Raw genomic sequence first — 18,493 nt, 5'->3', positions numbered from 1 at the left:
AAAGCATCTCCCTTCTTCCACTGTCCAATCATGTGTTCATCGTTTTCCTTTAAAGCCTCACCAGAAGCACATTTAACGACCACGTTTCTAACAACATTCTGTTGCTGGTACCATATATATTCTCTAAGATGGTAGAGGCTTTCTCTGTAGTTCACCTCACTTCCTTCTGAGCCCTCACCAGAATTGCCTTTGACATCCATGACTCTACCAAGTCTCTTCAATAGGCACCTTAAAACTCTTCCAGCCTCTACCCATTACCCAATTCCAAAAACGCTTCCATATTTTAGGTATCTGTTAGAGTGGCACCCCACTCATGGTACCAAATTCTTAGTTATCTGTTGTTACCATAACGGAAATACCACAAGTGGGTGGCTTTAACGAACAGAAATTTACTTTCTCACAGTTTAGGAGGCCAGAAATCCTAATTCAGGGTGCCAGCTCTAGGGGAAGCCTTTCTCTTTTGGCTCTGGAGGAAGGTCCTTGTCTCTTTTGAGTTTCTGCTCCTGGGCGGTCTTCATGTGGCTTGGCATCGCTCTTCCTCTCTGCGTCTTAGCTTGCTTGTTTAATCTCTTTTATATCTCAAAAGAGATTGGCTCAAGACATACCCTACACTAGTCCTGTCTCATTAACATAACAAAGACAGTCCATTCCCAAATGGGATTATAACCACAGGCATAGATGTCAGGATTTACAGCACATATTTTGTGGGGACACAATTCAATCTGGTAAACACTTAGGCGCTAAAACACTAATTCTCACACTCAAACCTCTCGTTTTTTCTGTTGAGAACAGATCGTCCCGGCCTTTTAAACGTACAGCACATTGAAAAAATGCAGGAAGGTATTGTGCACGTGCTTAAACTCCACTTGCAAAGCAACCACCCAGATGACAGCTTCCTCTTCCCAAAACTGCTCCAAAAGATGGCAGACCTGCGGCAGCTGGTCACAGAGCATGCGCAGCTCGTGCAGATCATCAAAAAGACAGAATCCGACGCAGCCCTGCACCCACTGCTGCAAGAAATCTACAGGGACATGTACTGAGTGCCTGTAAACACACAAGAAAAACAAACTCTTCAAGAATATTTAACGCTGACAGCACTACAAATGGGGAATTGGAGCCACACAACTTTGCACAAACGCCCACCACTTTCATCTTAGGGTGTACACCCTAGCTAATCCGAATACCGTCCCACGTTTCTTGTTTTAACCAGTCCTCCTAAAAGCGTGCAAAGCATTCAAATGCTGGTGCTCAGTGGCTAACAGTCAGGACTTGGAAAATTAAGAATGGTGTTCAGCAGTCTGATTTCCATGCATGTGGCATTCATTCACGCAGGTTTCTCTCTATCCCGTTGGTAATCTACCATTTAATTCTTGGGTAATCTCAAAATATGTGGTCTGCCTTCCCTTTTGAGTGTTGTGCACCTTTGTAATTTTGGATACTAATCAGCACTTTCTAACTACTTTTATAATCTTATCAATCTAGATGTGTCCAAAGGCTAGGTATTTAAAAAGCAGCAAAAGTATTTATTTGGAAGACATAATTCTGTTTCCTGACTTGCTGTTTTTTAATCATAAGATTTGGAATTTTAAGGAATTATTTGATAAGCTATCAAAATGCAGCAGTGGTTGCGTTTTCTGTTCACTGTGTACATGATGGAGGAGCCCTGGTGGTGCTGTGCTTAAAGTGCTCGAATGCTAACCAAAAGGTTGGCCGTTCAAACCCACCAGCTGCTCCTGGGGAGAAAAGATGTGGCCACCTGCTTCCATAAAGATTATAGCCTTGGACACCCTATAGGGCAGTTCTGCTTTGTCCTGTGGGGTCACTAGGAGTCAGAACTGACTCCACAACAATGGGTTTGTTTGGATTTTTTTTTTTTTTTTTTTGGTTTGTGTTCATGCTGGTAGCTGATATGTGGAAAAGCCTCTTTCCAGATTTGTGTAGATCCCAAAACACTATCTCAAGATGGCCCCACCCTGGACTTGATAGATGCCTGTGTGAAGCTAGGGTCTGTGATAACAGGAACAGGAGAAACTCCGAATGCATGTTAGCCTCCCATTCCTCTCCCTACCAAACCCAAACCAATCGATTCAGCTGTTTGTGGGCACCATAGTATTTTGAGGGTAAATCAACAAATTATTTTTCAATGTGTCAAGGCAGCTTCTTTTGTCTTTTCCTGTATTGCTCTTTTAAATAGGGAACTTAATTTTTTTAACTCTCAATGGTAGTAGGTGCTCTGGGGTGGAGGAGATAAGGCAACTCTGACTTCCCAGCGTGGGGCGCCAGAGGGTGGAGAACTGGCTGGGAACACCAGAGGGCCGAGGACCATGGCCTTCAGGTGGTGGTTTTATTTCATCCCCAATTTCACAGCACCCTGATTATCTTTACAAAGATGTAGACAGAGCTCCCTTTTAGACTATACGTAAGGCAGTTTTCCAACATCTAAGATGTGTGTTTGAGACTTAAAGATCAACTTCTAAACCTCAGTCCAGCTGGAACCGCAGTGCGGTGGTGATGATCTGTCTAGAGAAGGTGGACCCAGAAACACTAGGTCTGTCCACATCTGCCCACTGTTGCCGATAATCACACTTTCCAACAATTCTCAACAGCAATACCTCAAGGCCAGACTCTGCCTCCTCAGGCCACTGGGCACCTCGCGACCTCCGCCCTATGGCCTGGGTATGCCCCTTGGTGCCTTGCCCTGCCATCTTTACAACATTCGGCTCTTCTACGATCACTGTTCTTTACCGTTGAAGAGTGATTGCGATCGATAGGGATCAGCATTCTGCAAATGTCACACGAGGAAGGACAGTAAAATTGTGAGGCTTCAACTGGAAAAAAGTCAGCATTTACCACTAGGACATCTTTTTAAAAATGACACACTTCGGGGGTTTGGCTTTTCATTTGTTTGTTTGTTTTTTAAAGATCCAGTCAAAAGATCTGCTGGCCAGCAGAAAACAGTTTGCACTGCAGGTACTAGGGACTGGGAGCAAATAAAAGTATTTCCATATATGAAACGAATCACGAGGTCGCCCTCCTCCAGACAAGAGCCAGCCTGTGAGAACCATGCTACTCAGTAGATGCTGTTTCCCCAACTGAGGACGCGGGGTGCTGTAGAGACTTGTGGCGGTGTTGGGCCCAAGGTCGCTGGATCAGAGCCTGGATTTGAATACCGAGTCCGTGTTCCCTCCACTGTCCGTGGCAGCCTCTCACTCTGATGTGCCCTGGATGGACACCATCCAGCTAGACAGTGAAGCTTGACACCAGTCTTCCAGAAGAATAATTTGTCCTTTGAATTACGTAAAATTTAAATATTCATGAAACCTACTTAACGTGGCTCCTGACCCTGGGCTTCCAGCATTAATTACCCTTTGAGCTAACCAAAGGGGCAGGTTGTGCATTCGCCCACATGATGGTCAGCAGCATGGGTGAGCCTTTGGTTCCCCAGGACTGGCTAGACTACCAGTGATGTCCCCAAGGAAACCAGCAAGGAGACCCAAGTGACCTCACCTGGTGCCATCCACTTGTATCAACAGGAAGTAAAATCATATGTTCCCATTTATTTTAAATAACATAGTCACTAATCATCACTTGATGAATTATAGAATGTTTTGAGTCACCCTAACAAAGATTTCTTAAGCTTCCATAGTCAAACGTAAGCTGATAATTCACTAGTTCAAAATAGAACTATTACAAGAGTGCCTTCATTACTCACTGGGTTTCAGTAGTCTCCAGCATCAAGTACAATGGAAATGTGTCTGGCTCAGGACGCTTCAAGCCATGTGGGCGAGACCCTCTCCTTGGGGGAGAAGGCTGGCTATCACCTGTCTCCCTTCTCACCACCCTGGCCCATTCTTCAAAAAGGCATTGTCTAAACATCTTTTTCTCAACTTTTGTAGTAAAAAAGTACCAAACTCCTCAGAAACCATGATATTACCAAATAGTCTTTGTCCTACATGCTGGCTGGAAGAAAGGGACAACAGAGGTCTCCCCAGTGATGCCTCTGAACCCCAGTGCTCCCGGTGGGACCGAGCACCCCACCATGATCTTCCTCTGCAGGACCCTCCTCCTCCTGCCTCCTGGGCACAAGCAGGTGGGCGGGTGGGTGCGTCACACGCAGAATTCAGTGCTCCAAGGGCTGCCAACACAGGTGGGGTAGAGGATTTTTAAAAGGAGCCCTCATGGCGCAATGATTAACCCCTCAGCTGCTATACAAAAGGTCTGTGGTTCAAACCCATCAGCTGTTCCATGGGAGAAAAGACCTGCCAATCTGCTCCTGTAAAGGTTACAGCCTAGGAAACCCTACGGGGCAGTTCTCCTCTGTCCTGTAGGGTTGCTATGAGTCAGAATCGCCTTGAGGGCACTCAGCAACATGACTTTCAAAGAACTTGTATTGTTTAAAAGGGAGATTTAAAGATCCGCATGGGCATTTCCGTGAAGTGAGCTTGGGCCTGGCCTGGGTGTCAGAGAAGCAGCTGGTGCCCCAATAGCACCTGGGTGAAAGCGGGACTCTCTCAGGCCTCTGAACCCCGACCAGCATCTGTGCTTCTCTGTCTGCTTACATGCACTCCTGCTTCACGTCCCTTCTCAAGCCACCATGACACCGGGTACACTGGACACTCACCTGCGGGAGGCGCAAAAGAGGGATGGAGACCCTTGTTGTTAAGGCAGTGACCACACCCATCTTTGGAGTGTCTTTTTGAACTCTTGTTTCTAACTCAGAGAAACACTGGTGGCACAGTGGTTAAGAATTTGGCTGCTAACCGAAAGGTAGGCAGTTCAAACCCACCAGCTGTTCTGCCGAAGAAAGATGTGGCAGTCTGTTTCCATAAAGATTACAGCCTTGGAAGCCCTATGGAGCAATTCTACTCCATCCTATAGGGTCACTATGAGTCAGAATCAACTCCACGGCAGCAGGTACAGGTTTTGACCTCACCCAGCGAGTCCAGTACTTCCAGCTGCAGCTGGCCTGGCCCAGAGTCCTCCACCTTTACTGGCCTAAGTAGCTGTTCAACCTATTTCAAAACGCAGACCCCACCAGGAAAGACCTGCCAAGTCTCTAACCATCTCCTGCCGTGGCTCTTTACAGCTTTCAGAGCAGGCTCATGTCTCCTCTGTTCCTCAGCCCCATGTGAAGGTCCGAATGGAATCGTCCCCCATTTAAGGCTTGGCTTAGCAGGGCTTTGGACTCCATGGGCCGTGCTGTCTCCCATTATTACCAATCATTTACACCTTGGGTGAGCGTGACACATGGCTTCTGCTGGGACGCAGGGTAGACCATGGACAGTGGAGAGGCCGTGCTAGTGAGGGCTGGTCCATCCTCTGCAGGCCTCATTTCTGTTTACATCCAGACCAGCAGCATAGATTCAGGGGAGGCCAGATTATACCAGCCATAGAAATCACAGATCCAGACTGCTGCCACCAATGGAGGGCTCGCTGCCCACATGCCCAGTTCTCACAGCCTTGGCTCTGCAAAGCATTGGGAAGCTCCACAGCCAGACTTGATGTGCTTATTCTTTTCCTGGCTTTTTTTGGACATGCTCATCGGTATGGCTGCACTGGAATTAATGATTCTTATCAACCAGATCTGTCTTTAGTGACGGTGACTCTATCTTCCTGACAAAGGCGATGGTGAGAGCCAAGTCACTGAGCCCACCTCAGATGCCACAGCCAGAAGTGAGAGAGCGGAAAGGCTGTCCTGTAGCTCTGAGCAGCAAAGAAGGGTTTGTGACAAAGTATTTACTAATCAACCCGAAACTGTGCTGACAGTGCCTCACTAACCAGCAAATTCTTCTATGCCGTTGAACAACCAAGTAGCTTGCCTCTTCCTAATCCCGCAGACTTCACCCAGGCCATGGACTTCACTGAAAGATGTCTTGTACAGAAAGCTCTAAGCTTCGGTCCAGGTTTTAGGTCGAGGTCTGGGTTTTTCCTGGGGTGGGTGTACGTTTCTAGCTGCCGGTTTAGCAGAATTCAGGAAAGTGGTCATCATCCCCCATTTGGATCTGACACAGAATATGTGAAATCCATTGTATTTCTTTGGAAACCACAATACAAACTAAATAGGAACTTGGGCGAGTTTAAGAAAATAAAATGAGCCTTCGTGTTTTAGTTCAGATAATGACATAATGCGTTCTGTTATCTATTTTTTGTGGAATGCAGCAGATTCTTAAACTTTATTTCAGTGGAGTGGGCTGCAGGCTTATCAGAAACAAACAAAAACACAGACCAAACCTGTTGCATTGAGTCAATTTCAACTCATAACAACCCTATAAGGCAGAGTAAAACTGGCCATAGGGTTTCCAAGGAGCACCTGGTGGATTCAAACTGCCAACCTTTTAGCTAGCAGCCATAGCTCTTAACCACTACGCCACCAGGGTTTCCAGGAACAAGGCAGGCTTATTCAGATGACAGAGACCAGCTCTGGGCATCTCTGGAAGCCACCTCAGGTCTGCAGTAGGACTGTCAGCTGCCTGTTTGCTTCTCAGAACTGCAGTATGAGACGTGATAAATATAATCGTTTTCTTCCCCCCCCGCCCCAAAAAACCTTTTTTTTTTCTTGTAAGGGAAGGACTGTACAACGTGGTTCTGCTGAAGTATATACAACCACGTCCTTTGCCAAGTAGTGCAGGCCAAGGCCATGCCCACGTTCAAGGCCAGGTCTTGGTTGAAGCACCTGGTAACATCAAGTACCTCAGCTGCCCCACAGCTGTTAAATTTATTATTTGCAAAAAATAAGAAACATCGGTTTTTACATTGTAGACAGCAAATGAAGGCCTAGGTGTGCTTTCTTATTTGCTAGTTTGGTTCACACGTGAATGTCCACTTTTTTCTTCAGAGGAGGGACTATACCAGCCTCGTCCTCTCTTGCTCTTCTTTTCCTTCTAGCCAGCATCTAAAATTTGTTAGTACAGTAGACCAACGTGGCATCACGCAAGCCAGTCTTCTCAGACAAGCCCCCACACCATGGGCCTGCCTCCTCAGGAAAGGAGAGAGCACAGAATCAGGGCACAGGGGCCACCCAATCTCCTGGACCCCCCTGGGCACTTCTGAAGGGCCTCAGACCTCAACTCTGCCCCCTCAAGACAGAGAGGGTCAGGCTTCAGGCCCTCCAAACGAGTGAGCGACTGAGCTTTCCAAGGGCAAACCATCCATCCACTTTTTTTTTTTCCCATCCACTGTTTGGAAATGTCTTCTTTTTTAGACAATTTGTTCCTTTTTTGGAAACCCTGGTGGTACAGCGGTTAAGAGCCATGGTTGCTAACCAAAAGGTCAGCAGTTTGAATCTACCAGGCGCTCCTTAGAAACTGTATGGGGCAGTTCTACTCTGTCCTGTAGGGTCGCTATGAGTCAGAATCAAATCAACAGCAACGGGTTTTTGGTTCCTTTTTCAGACCTAAAAAAAAAAAAAGTACCTCAAAAAAGACGAATACCACTGAATGCCCCTTCTGGGGAGCCTGCAGGGTTCCTGTTGCATAGCACCATTTCTTCTACACTGTACATTTAAAAGAACTATGTTAATAGCTGTGTCCTAAATGCTGTGATTTGTTTTTATAAACAACATCCTAATATATTTTACTAATTTACAATCACGTGTCTAGTAACAAACATTTGGATTCTTTTGAAATCAGTGTTAATTGATGGTATATTCTTAAAAGCCTGGTTCTTGAACCTATTGGAAACACAAAGGAACCTGAAATATAACTACACACACACACACACACACACATATACATCAAAGCTTTTAATTTCTACTGAGCCACAGAGAATTTGTGCTTGCTGTGTAAATCTGTCCCATTTGCCATGTTTCATAAAGTGCCAGCGATTGTCATCTGTGTTCATTCCCACCAGCAAGGCCCTCTCAGACGCCAGGTATGAGAGAGGTCATGGATTTTGTACAAATGTTTTGCTGAAGACCATCAACTAATCCTGCTTAATCAAGAGCTGTCCGCTCTTCAGGTGATTAAGGCCTGTGGGTTATTACCAAAGAACACTGGCAATTGGAAAGTCTGATGGAAACCATCTGCACCAGCAGTTCTCTGGTGGCGTCTGACAGCCCGCCTGAAGCACAAGACAGAAACCACTGCCATCTATGGTTTTTAATATCGTGGCAAAGCTTCTTGGTGTGCATTTGTAATGCCCTCTGAATCCACACTGCCATCAGGCTAAATCCCCATAGCAAGGGGCCTGCCGGGACCCACAGAGGAAGGGTGGACATGCCCAAAGCAAGGACTGGACTTGCTTTTTGGACCTGTGTTCACTGTCACCATTGCTAGGTGCCTTAGACTCTCATTAAAGCACTTAGGGGCTTAGAGACCTTGGCTTTTACCACTAAAACGGGCCGTTCCAAAGTAGACACTGCTGCTGAGGCTTCGGCGTCCTCCCCAGACTCTGGGTATGGCTAGGTGTCCAGGACCTCAGGAAACAGGTATGCACAGAAGGGCCATGCAATTGTTCTAGTCACATTTACTGACCAGGTGGTTCCAGGCTACTAGAAAATGACTATAATACCACTTTAATTCTTTGAAATCTCCCATGAAGAGACTGAGCTGATCTTGTGTATTAATCTGCAGCCTGAACGTGTGGGAACTTTCGTGTCTAGAATGTCCTAAGACTGATGAATGTGAAGGGTTAATTTCAGGGTACAGTTTTGCCTTAATGGTTTTAAAAAATAAACTATTTTTTAAAATTATTCGGTGAGTTTCGAGTGATGCTGTACCAATGAAATCACTGGGAAAAATAAATCCCCTGGTGTTCACTCTGCCCAGAGCAGCCACCTCGGCTGCCCTCGCCTGTACATGGATCCCCCTTCTGTCCTTCAGTGTCGGAACAGACCTGGGATAACGTGGCCCCAAGTGACCTACTGGTCCAAAGAAATAGGAAACAGGAAACTTGAAAGCACAGGCATTTTAAAACAAAATCTAGCCCACCACTCATTCAGTAAAAGCTTTTCCTTCCTTCTTTTGCCAACCCTGTTTCTGACACTTCCCGGCCCTGTAAATCGGCCATCCCACTGTGACAAAAGATGACACAGTCCCTGCTCCTGAACTAGCTGGGTCCACTGGGTAAACCCACAGGGAATTGTGACACCAACTGGAACCACGTAGGTGATGGCAGAGGGAGGCCACAGGGATAGGGGCCACAAGGGTGAGGTGCGACCGAGAAAAGGGGCCATGGGGGTGAGGGGCCACAGGGATGGGGGACCACGGGAACATCCCAGTAGGCCGTGAGGCTGGACTTCACAGACACCAAGGGCCAAGTGGACAAGGAGAACACACGGGCAGCAACACAGAGGTTCTGAGGTGAGAGTGAACAGAGGGAGCCAAAGGCAGCCCTGACTTGGGGGTGGGGCCAAGGGAACGGAGTTGGGCTTGGAGCTGGAGCCAAAGCCTGAGAGAGTAGAAGAGGCTGGAAGCTGGTGGTCTGCTTCCCAGGAGACCCGTGGATCACTGTGGAGAACAGCAGGTCTTGCAATGTTTCAAAAAACTGGTTCTTTGGCTTTTTAATCATAAATACAATACAAACTCAAGGTTACAGCATCTTGCAAGCATTCCACAGGAACACGAAGTAAAAATTCCACCCATCTAACCTCCCAGTCTCACTCTGGAGGTAGCTGCTGTCAGATTGTCCTTAGAGAGAGCATCACCGGATCGAGCGTGTCCTGCAGCTTTTGGCGTGACTCAGCCACCCTCCCCACCAGTACCCACAGGCTCACTCTTGGTGAACTCTCCGCTTCCTTGCTCCAAGTACTGGTCACCTCCTCCACACGACCATTTGAGATGCCAGACCGTGACCAGGGTCCTCCGCTCCCCACGGCTGCATCCTCCAGCCAGCACAGCAATGGCACCAGAGGTGGGGACCCCGTATTTGATAAGTGAGCATGAAGGAAGAAAAGGGCCCCCAGGCCCACGCGTGGGTCAGCAGATGAGCCAGAGGGCCTGGACGTAAGGCCTGGACCCCCAGCCCAGACAGAAAGGGAGGGCCAACAGGCCGGCCCAGGTTTCCCTTTCTGGGCAGCTGCCGCCCCATCATATCTGGGCCTGAGGGACAGCCACACCTGGTGCTTCAGGGACCTCGGCACTAGAGGTTCACTGCTGCTGCAGACTGGCCTGCCCCGCTCCCCCAGCTGTAGACACAGCCCAGGAGCGACAACAGGCACCGTGGCCTGCAACCCAGTGCTGGGCTGGCCCGGGCTTCAGCTGTCCCCAGCAGCTCTGTGCAGGGGCCGGCACCTGGCTCCCCCCGCCCTCAGGTCCGAGAGCTGGGCTTGACGTGGGGCATCTTGGCCAGAGCTTTCCTCTTCTCCACATCTTGCCGGATTTCCTGTGGGAAAGCAGCTATGTTCTCCCGGACACAAGGGAGGCAAAATCTCTTGGAGTAGAACAAACTGCATTCCTGAAGAAGAAAAAAGCAAGGGGACTGAGTACCACGGGACTGGGAGCAGCTTCTCCCAGAGGCCGGCCCCCCAGGATGCAGAAACAGAGGCAGCAGGGGGTGCAGGGCCTGGCAGGCCGCCTAGAGGACCCTCAGCTTTGCCAACGGGAAAATGAAGTTGGTGAAGCACTGCGAGCAGGGATGGGGTGGGGGTGAGAAGTGGGGATGACAGTAAGACTGACAACATACACGGAGATTAGGAGGGGGCATGTGGGGACAGGGAGACTTGGGGTGGGGTAATACAGACCATTACTGACAAGGCCCGAGCCGAGGTCACAGCCACTGTGACCTCACACAACAGGTGTGAGCAGGGCCGGGTGGGTGGCTGTGGTAGGACTGGGCAGTGTGGTGGGCTGAGGGCCTGCTGAAGAGGAGAGGGAAGCAGAAGGCAGCTCAGAGGAGGGAGTGAGAGCCTGGCTGGGGCCTGTGGACACCTAGAGACTGAGTGCTAGCTGTCAGCTGACTCTCAACCAAAACCAAACCCAGTGCCGTCGAGTTGATTCCGACTCACAGCAACCCTATAGGACAGAGTAGAACTGCCCCATAGAGTTTCCAAGGAGCACCTGGCAGATTTGAACTGCTGACCTTTTGGTTAGCGGCCATAGCACTTAACCACTATGCCACCAGGGTTTCCCTGGCTCTCAAAGAGGGCAGGATTCCAGCAGGCAGAGGGATAGCTTGAGACAGGCCAAGTTCCCAGGGAGGCTGAGTCTTGGCTGAAGAGGCACCACCTCCACGGCCCAGTAAACACACTCAGGAGGCCTCCCCCTGCTGCCTGCTGCTGGAGGCTGAGCTGTGTAAAGGCTGCAATGAGTGCAGCTGTCCTAAAGGGCACAAGGCCCCATCACGGGGGCAAATGCCAAAGAAGGGAGCCATGACCCAGGCCCTGCAAAAGAGTCAGAAGCCTGAGATCCCTGCCTCTCACGATGATCACAGCAGGGTGCACAGGGACAGTCCAATGGTTCACAGGACGCCATGGACCAGTGGACATGTCCAACTGGGTCCTTTAATACTGGACCCCTGAGCCCCAACTTGGCACATGGCCCCATTGCAGGACGATGTTCCCTGGCCCCTTTGCACCTGGGCATGGCCACTTGACTGCGTCCTGGTCGGGGCGGGGGTGGGAGGTGTCACTGGGAGCTGTATCACTTCCTGGTCATCCCTTCAAAGGTACAGGCATAAGCTCCCCCGCCCCTTCCCACTGGGTGGGAGTCAGGACAGCCACAGTGGACCCAAAGTGGATGACCCCCCCTGGCCCTGGGCCACCTGCTTCTGCACTCTTACACAGAAGAAAAGTAGGTAAATGCACGTTTGTCTTACTGAGGCCACTGTGTTTTAGAGGTCTCTCTGTTCTAACAGCTGAGAATGCACCTCGGCTGATACAAGGCCGCACCTCCTTCATTCCTGGAAAGGAACCATCCCATGGGGACGGGCCGGGTAGCAGCTGACTAATCAGAAGAAACTGGGGGTCTGCAAGCTGCGTGGGGACCTCCCCCAGTTCCAAAGGGTGGCATTCCAGGCTGTTTGCCACCTGGCCCATCCCACCCTCCCAGTCTTCTTTCCCAGAGTCTTCCTTCCCTCCCCGGGCCCTCCATGCTCCTCAGACACTCCCAATGCCACCTCTGCCCACGCTGTGGCTTCCTCCCACCCAGCCCCAGCCTGACCTTTGAAGATGGAGTCTGACCTCGAAATGTGGTCTGTGACTCAGCTCCCCTTGTTAGCCCTGTAACCCCAAAGGCAGAATGCAGGGGTGCTCATCCCAACCCAGAGTCACTCAGGTCACTGCCATGCCCATCGGCTAGCTGCTGCACCCCTTCCCAGCTGCAGGTTTTCAAACAGGCTCAGTTAACCAGGTGAACTTGGCCCACTCAGCCTCCCTGAACCTTAGTTTCCTCGTCTCTAAAATGAGTGCAGCGCTGCTTCCCCTGACTAGGTTTGGGGAAGGACTGAGGAAGCCTCACCCGGCACACAACAAAGGCTTGAGGAAAGAAACGTCCTTCCTCTGGGAGATCCCTCCAAGGAACAGCCACAAGAGACAGTCCCACCCAGCATGAGAGGGTGCTGGCACGTATGTGCATTACTGGTGGGAGGGGTCTCCAAGAAACAATTTCCCAGCATTCCTCAGGCCACACCAAGACCCTCTAACTGACCCTAGGCTGCCCCCTCCCATGCCCCAAGCCCTCTGGGCTGCAGGGCCCCATCTATAATGGGGTGGGCCAGCTGGCCCCTAAGAGCCTTGACCGCCTGCCCCACCTGGTGTCTGGAAGGCTCCAAGGGTGACCACAGGGAGGAAAGGCCAACGTACACTCCACCCCAGCAAGGCTCTGGTCCCTGGGCCACACATCCTCTCCCATGGCCACATGTTGGGGGTCCAGTCCCAGCCCCGGCCACTAACTCACCGGGCCCACGCACACCAGCCTGCTGCACACACTGCATCGCGAGCCAAGGACCAGGAATTTGTCCCTGTCTGCAGTGAAGGGGTCCTTCAGGATGTAGCTCTCCTCCAGCAGGCTGCAGAAAAGGACAACAGCACTCAGAATGGCCTGGGCACACACTCTTCGGGGTGGGGGCTGCTTCACCCAGGCCACAGAGTAAGGTAAGAACAGAAAGCCCAAGAATTGGGGCCATGGTGGAGGTAACCATGCCTCCTCAGCCTAAAGGGCTGGCGTGCCATGATTCCCCAGATCCCAGCCTGTTCACTGGAGAGGGGTGGGGAGAGCAGGGCTCCCTCCAAGATTCCCAAATGCTCCCCTGCACCCCTAGCAAACGGTACCTACTCCCAAGCTGCCTGCTTCCACCCAGGGGGACCCAAAGCCTCTATCCACCCCACAGCCCCCGGAGGCAATGTCCTCACATCGAACATCAGACGAGACCGACAGGGTCATGTGATGACGCCCCAGGTTCCTGATCAGCAGAGGAACCCGCCAGAACAAAGGAGCCTTGTCCCTGTCACTGTGTCCCCCAGTAAGTGGTGCATCAGTCAGCTTTCCCCCCCTCCACAATGTCCAGGAACAAGCCCAGGACCCACTGGGGTCAAGGCAGACTCTTGGTAGCCCTGGGCCTCAGGAAGTGCACTGCTGTCAGCCAAGGCTGCACCTGCTGCAGGAAGATAGGCTTCCTGCTGAAAGCACCTCCACAGGAGGCAGCGGGGAGCAGGGGGTGCTGAGAGCATCTCCACAGGAGCCAGCGGGGGGGCAGTGCTGACAGCATCTCCACAGGAGCCAGCGGGGGTGGGGGGGTGCTGAGAGCATCTCCATAGGAGCCAGTGGGGGCGGGGGTGCTGAGAGCATCTCCACAGGAGGCAGCGGCGGGGGGGTGCTGAGAGCATCTCCACAGGATACAGTTGCGGAGGGGGGGTGCTGAGAGCATCTCCACAGGAGCCAGCGGGGGTGGGGGGTGCTGAGAGCATCTCCATAGGAGCCAGTGGGGGCGGGGGTGCTGAGAGCATCTCCATAGGAGCCAGTGGGGGCGGGGGTGCTGAGAGCATCTCCATAGGAGCCAGTGGGGGCGGGGGTGCTGAGAGCATCTCCATAGGAGCCAGTGGGGGCGGGGGTGCTGAGAGCATCTCCATAGGAGCCAGTGGGGGCGGGGGTGCTGAGAGCATCTCCACAGGATACAGTTGCGGGGGGGGGGTGCTGAGAGCATTTCCACAGGATACAGTTGCGGGGGCGGGGGTGCTGAGAGCATCTCCACAGGAGGCAGCGGGGGGGGGGTGCTGAGAGCATCTCCACAGGATACAGTTGCGGGGGGGGTGCTGAGAGCATCTCCACAGGATACAGTTGCGGGAGGGGGTGCTGAGAGCATCTCCACAGGAGCCAGTGGGGGTGCAGTGCTGACAGCATCTCCACAGGAGCCAGCGCAGGGGGCGGGGGGGGGAGGTGCTGAAAGCGTCTTCTTCACAGGAGCGGGGAGGGGTGGGGGGGCAGTGCTGAGAAGTGCTGAGAGCATCTCCATAGGAGCCAGCGCGGTGGGGGGGGCAGTGCTGAAAGCATCTTCATAGGAGCCAGTGGCGGCGGGGGGCGGCGGCGGGGGACACACAAGAAGGGCGTAGCCTCAAATGAGGCAGCCAGCTACCAAGGGTCCTTTCATTCTCAGCTGCCGGGCTGTTTCAGCCTGGGCTATGAGTGGGTGTTGAACTCTGGGCTGGCGGGGAGGGGCCTGGAGATTCTGGAAGAGCTCAGGTCACATCTGCAGGGCCTGGGCAGGGACAGGCCTACAGCACAACACCATGTGGCAGCTGGCCCAGCCAGCCGCTTGGGGCAGGCACTTCCCGGGCCACAGGCCCAGAGAGTATGTACTCACACGACAGACCGGGTGTCGGGGGGCTTCTGTCCCACGTAGCTGTATGGAGCTGACAGAGCACAGAGCTGGCACTCAAACATGCCCTGGGGACGGCGCTCTGCTTCAGACGCCATCTGCAAGATGAAGAGACAGGGCCTTGAAAATTTTCTCGTCGTCTTTGGTTTTCAGCAGTGTGAATATACACTTAGGTTTTTGTCTGTTTTTAACCTGCTGTGAGTCAGAATCAACTCCACAGCAACAGGTTTGGCTTTTTTGGTGCTTCTTTGAATGAAGTCTTTGATCTGGGGTTTGATATCTAATTATCTGTAGAAAATTTTTGGTCATTATCACTTCAAATACTTCTGCCCTATTCTCTCTTCTTCTGAGATTCCAACTGCGGATACAGTGAAAGCTGTGAGAGCTAGAACTCCACGGGACTGCCCTGTTCTGAGTTTTCCGCCTTTGACAGGGTGCAGTCTTACCACTTTTCTATTACCCTCTGTTAGTGAAAAATATTTGAGTTTTCCCTCTCTGACAGGTTTCTGCCTTACACAGGTTCTGGCTTTTGCAGGCTTTACTGTATTTGATATTGACCATCTGATACTGTCCCAAGTCCTTGAATGCTCTGTTCTGCTTTTTCCCTCACTCTTTTTCTGTTGTTAGGTACCATTGATTTGGTTCCGACTCAGAGACCCTATGTACACTGCCCAGTTGTGGAGCAGCCTCACAATTGTTACGTGTTAGCCCATTGTTGCAGCCACTGTGTCAATCCATCTCATTGAGGGTCTTCCAATTTTTTGCTGACCCTCTACTTTTTTTGTTGTTTGCTCAAATGGAATTACCTAATTTCTATTGAATTATCTTCATGTTCATTTTTTTTCCTCAGCTATGTCGTATCAACTCATGTACCCTTTAAAGGCATTCTTCATCTCTTTATTTCATGCATTTCCCTTTGACCATTTCCTCCTCTGCTGAAATTTCCCATTTACGCACGTCAGACACCTTTTTCACTACAACCTTTAATTATTATGTTTATTTTAAATTCAGTCTCATGGTTCTAATATCTGGGTCACATCTAATTCTGGTTCTGTAGGTTGTTCTGAGCCTTGACAGTGCAGTTTATTTTTGTCTCAATTTTGGTTGAAACCTGGACATTGTAAACAGTAGAGACCAAGGTAAGTAGTATTTTCACCTGAAAATGGGCATTCTTTTTTCCCCGCTGGGCCTTTAGGATGGAATATTGAGTCAATCTAGTAAGGAGCTGAAGTGGGTTTGGGTTATGTAGTTGCCATTGTTTTCCTCAGGGCATCACTGGCTTCAAATTTCTCTAGCTTTACCTTGTCCTTGGGGTTAGAATTCATTCAGATGGAGGGTTTCTCTCCATGCATATTCCACTGACAGCTTTAGGCCTTTCTCTGCCTGTGCCTCAAACAGGGTCTATCTTGACCCTCCCCAGTGGTAGACTTCAGTTGCTTGTTACTCAGTCCCTGCTTGCCTGGTGGTGGTGGGTTTCCTGTGGTCCTGACCCAGCTTCAGTCTTAGACTGGCCCACAGTACCTGGGTGCTGGGGTGAAGTCTTCTCAGGAATCCTGCACCCTCCCCAGCAGTTGGTGACCTCTAGTAATCTGTTCCCAGGACAATTCCTGCCCCCTCCCCAGGGGTAGAGGGTATTTCTCCATTTCTCTATCCCTAGCTGCAACAGGACTTCACCTATGCCCGATGGGTGACAGGGTTTGTTGTCCATCCCCCAGTGGTTTAACGCTTTTGTTCCATAAAGGAGAAAGACCCAGGCAGGGGAGAAAGATCCAGGAAGGATCCAACCGGAGCAGCAGCCATCTTCCTTCTCCAGGCCTGCACCAATGGGACTTTTCCAGTCTCCTGCCCTGACCCCACTCTTTCCCAAGAGTATCCAGTGAAGGTTTGTGGAGAAGAGCCTGCAGGTGGGTGCAAGCTCCCTTTGTGTCTGTGGCTCCCAAAGTTTCTATACTCTCACACTAGCCCACTCACTATACAGCATTTCCTTAAAAAAATTTAGCTGAATTTGTATCTGCTTGTACAGAGGCCTCTCCCACTTTGTCTCAGAGGCACCCATCTTTCCCTACATTTCTAGCTAACTGGTTGCCCTGTTAAGGAGCCCTTGGGGGTGCAGTAGTTAAGCACTTCTCTGCAAACCAACTTGAACCCAACCAGATGTGCTGTGGGAAAACCTGTAAAGCTTACAACACAGGAAACCCTACGGGGCAGCTCTACTCTGTCCCATAGCGACACTATGAATTGGAATCCATTCAATTGCAATGGGTGTGGTTTTTTGGGTTGCCCTATAACCTCAGCTATCTAATGGGTTCAACAAAAGTTATGATTTTCTAGACTGTCCATCTTTTTCTTTGCCTAATATACCACAGACTGCCAGAAGAACAAATCTGTCTTGGGAGAAGTACCGCCAGAATGCTTCTTAAAAGCGAGGATGGTGAGACTTCGTCTCACGTACTTTGTACATGTTATCAGGAGGGTCCAGTCCTTGGAGAAGGACATCATGCTTGGTTGAGGGTCAGTGAAAAAGAATAAGACCCTCCACACGATGGATTGACACAGTAGCTGCAACAATGGACTCAAACATAACAACAATTGAGAGGATGGTGCAGGACTGGGCAGTGCTTCCTTCGTTGCACATGGGGACGCTATGAATCCAGAACGATTCCAGGGCACCTAACAACAACAAATGGAATTTCTACTCATTTTTCAAAGTTCTAATCAGCTGGTCCCTAACTCTCCAGTGTGATCTCTCCGGTCTTCTGAATCTGACAGTGTGATGTATGTTACTCGGTATGAACTTTGCACCCACGTGCAAACCTGGGAAGCACAGATCCCGGAATGTCATGCCATCGCACCCGGGCTAAAAAGAAAAAACTTCTATTTTACTGTGGATGTGTGTGAACCTAATTCCGCTCTGCACGTCTACACGGGAGCTACCTAGGTCCTTCCCACGGCGGCTGGGCGTTTTAGCAGGCAGGCGGGTTCCGGGTGTTCGCGGGCATCGGCGGCCTTCTGCACACGAGTTCCCTCACCTGGAGCCCGCTGCCCTCCCGCCCGCGCCCGGAAGCTCCAGAGAGCCCGCCATCCGCGACGCGGCTTCCCCGCGTCCCCCGTCCCTCCCACATCCCCGCGAGCAGCCGCTCCGACCCCTAAGCCTCAGTCCCTGACGTTCAGGGCCCCGCCACGCCCATTAACGAGCGGAGGCCGGCACCGGGGAGAAGGAGGCGCCGCGGAAACCCGCACAGCCTCCACCACCACACACACTCACCTCCGCGCGCGGCTCCGCGCCCTACGGTGCGTGCGCGCCACCACCCGCCGGCCCCGCCCCCTGACGGCTGAGCCCGAACGCACGCGCAGCCGGGCGAGGGGCGGAGTTTCGTCACCCGCTCCGACTCTCTGAAGAACCAGGCCCCGAGCGAACGCGCGGAACGGAGCAGGGCGGAACCTCGTCGCTGAACCACGCCTTGAGGACAAGGCCTCGGGCGCACGCGCAGAGCGGGGCGGGCCTTCTAGCTGGCTCCGCCCCTTGACCGTGTCCTGGGCGGACGCGGGAGTGGCGCGGGGCGGGGCTTTATTGCCGGCTCCGCCCGCTGGTGTCCTTTCCGCCTTCCCGGGGCTCCGCGCTTTGTCTGCCGGGAAAGCCGAGGGCAGAGCTGAGGTATCAGCAACCGGCCAGAGTCGGGACTGAAGGAAGGCGGTGTCCGAGCTGCTCCTGGCAAGCACACGGCCGTGCTTCCTGTTGTGGCCG

The 18,493-nt window shown here is 51.6% G+C and overlaps 2 protein-coding genes across 5 annotated transcripts in view; one reads left to right on the top strand and one right to left on the bottom strand.

The window, feature by feature from the left end:
* PPARA (peroxisome proliferator activated receptor alpha) overlaps positions 1-4,967 on the top strand; it is an 84,931-nt gene extending 79,964 nt beyond the window's left edge. For all 4 annotated transcript variants that reach the window (XM_064283373.1, XM_003420893.4, XM_023540004.2 and 1 more), the window contains one exon: positions 793-4,967. In XM_064283373.1, coding sequence (XP_064139443.1) covers positions 793-1,040 — 248 coding nt within the window. In that variant the 3' untranslated portion in view covers positions 1,041-4,967. The remainder of the gene's footprint in view (positions 1-792) is intronic.
* A 2,162-nt stretch (positions 4,968-7,129) lies between these two features.
* On the bottom strand, positions 7,130-18,071 carry CDPF1 (cysteine rich DPF motif domain containing 1). The gene is made up of 4 exons (XM_003420886.4): positions 18,014-18,071; positions 14,734-14,846; positions 12,831-12,942; positions 7,130-10,392 (listed from the first exon to the last, which is right to left on the bottom strand). The coding sequence occupies exons 2-4, from the start codon at positions 14,844-14,846 to the stop codon at positions 10,246-10,248; spliced, it is 372 nt and encodes a 123-aa protein (XP_003420934.1). The 5' UTR covers positions 18,014-18,071; the 3' UTR covers positions 7,130-10,245.
* Between the last annotated feature and the right edge of the window lie 422 nt (positions 18,072-18,493).

This window comes from Loxodonta africana, chromosome 4 (assembly GCF_030014295.1).
Source record: "Loxodonta africana isolate mLoxAfr1 chromosome 4, mLoxAfr1.hap2, whole genome shotgun sequence".
In the NCBI taxonomy this organism is placed as follows: Eukaryota; Metazoa; Chordata; class Mammalia; order Proboscidea; family Elephantidae; genus Loxodonta; species Loxodonta africana.
Note: the sequence above shows the minus strand (reverse complement) of the source record. Positions and strands in the feature narration are given on the sequence as shown.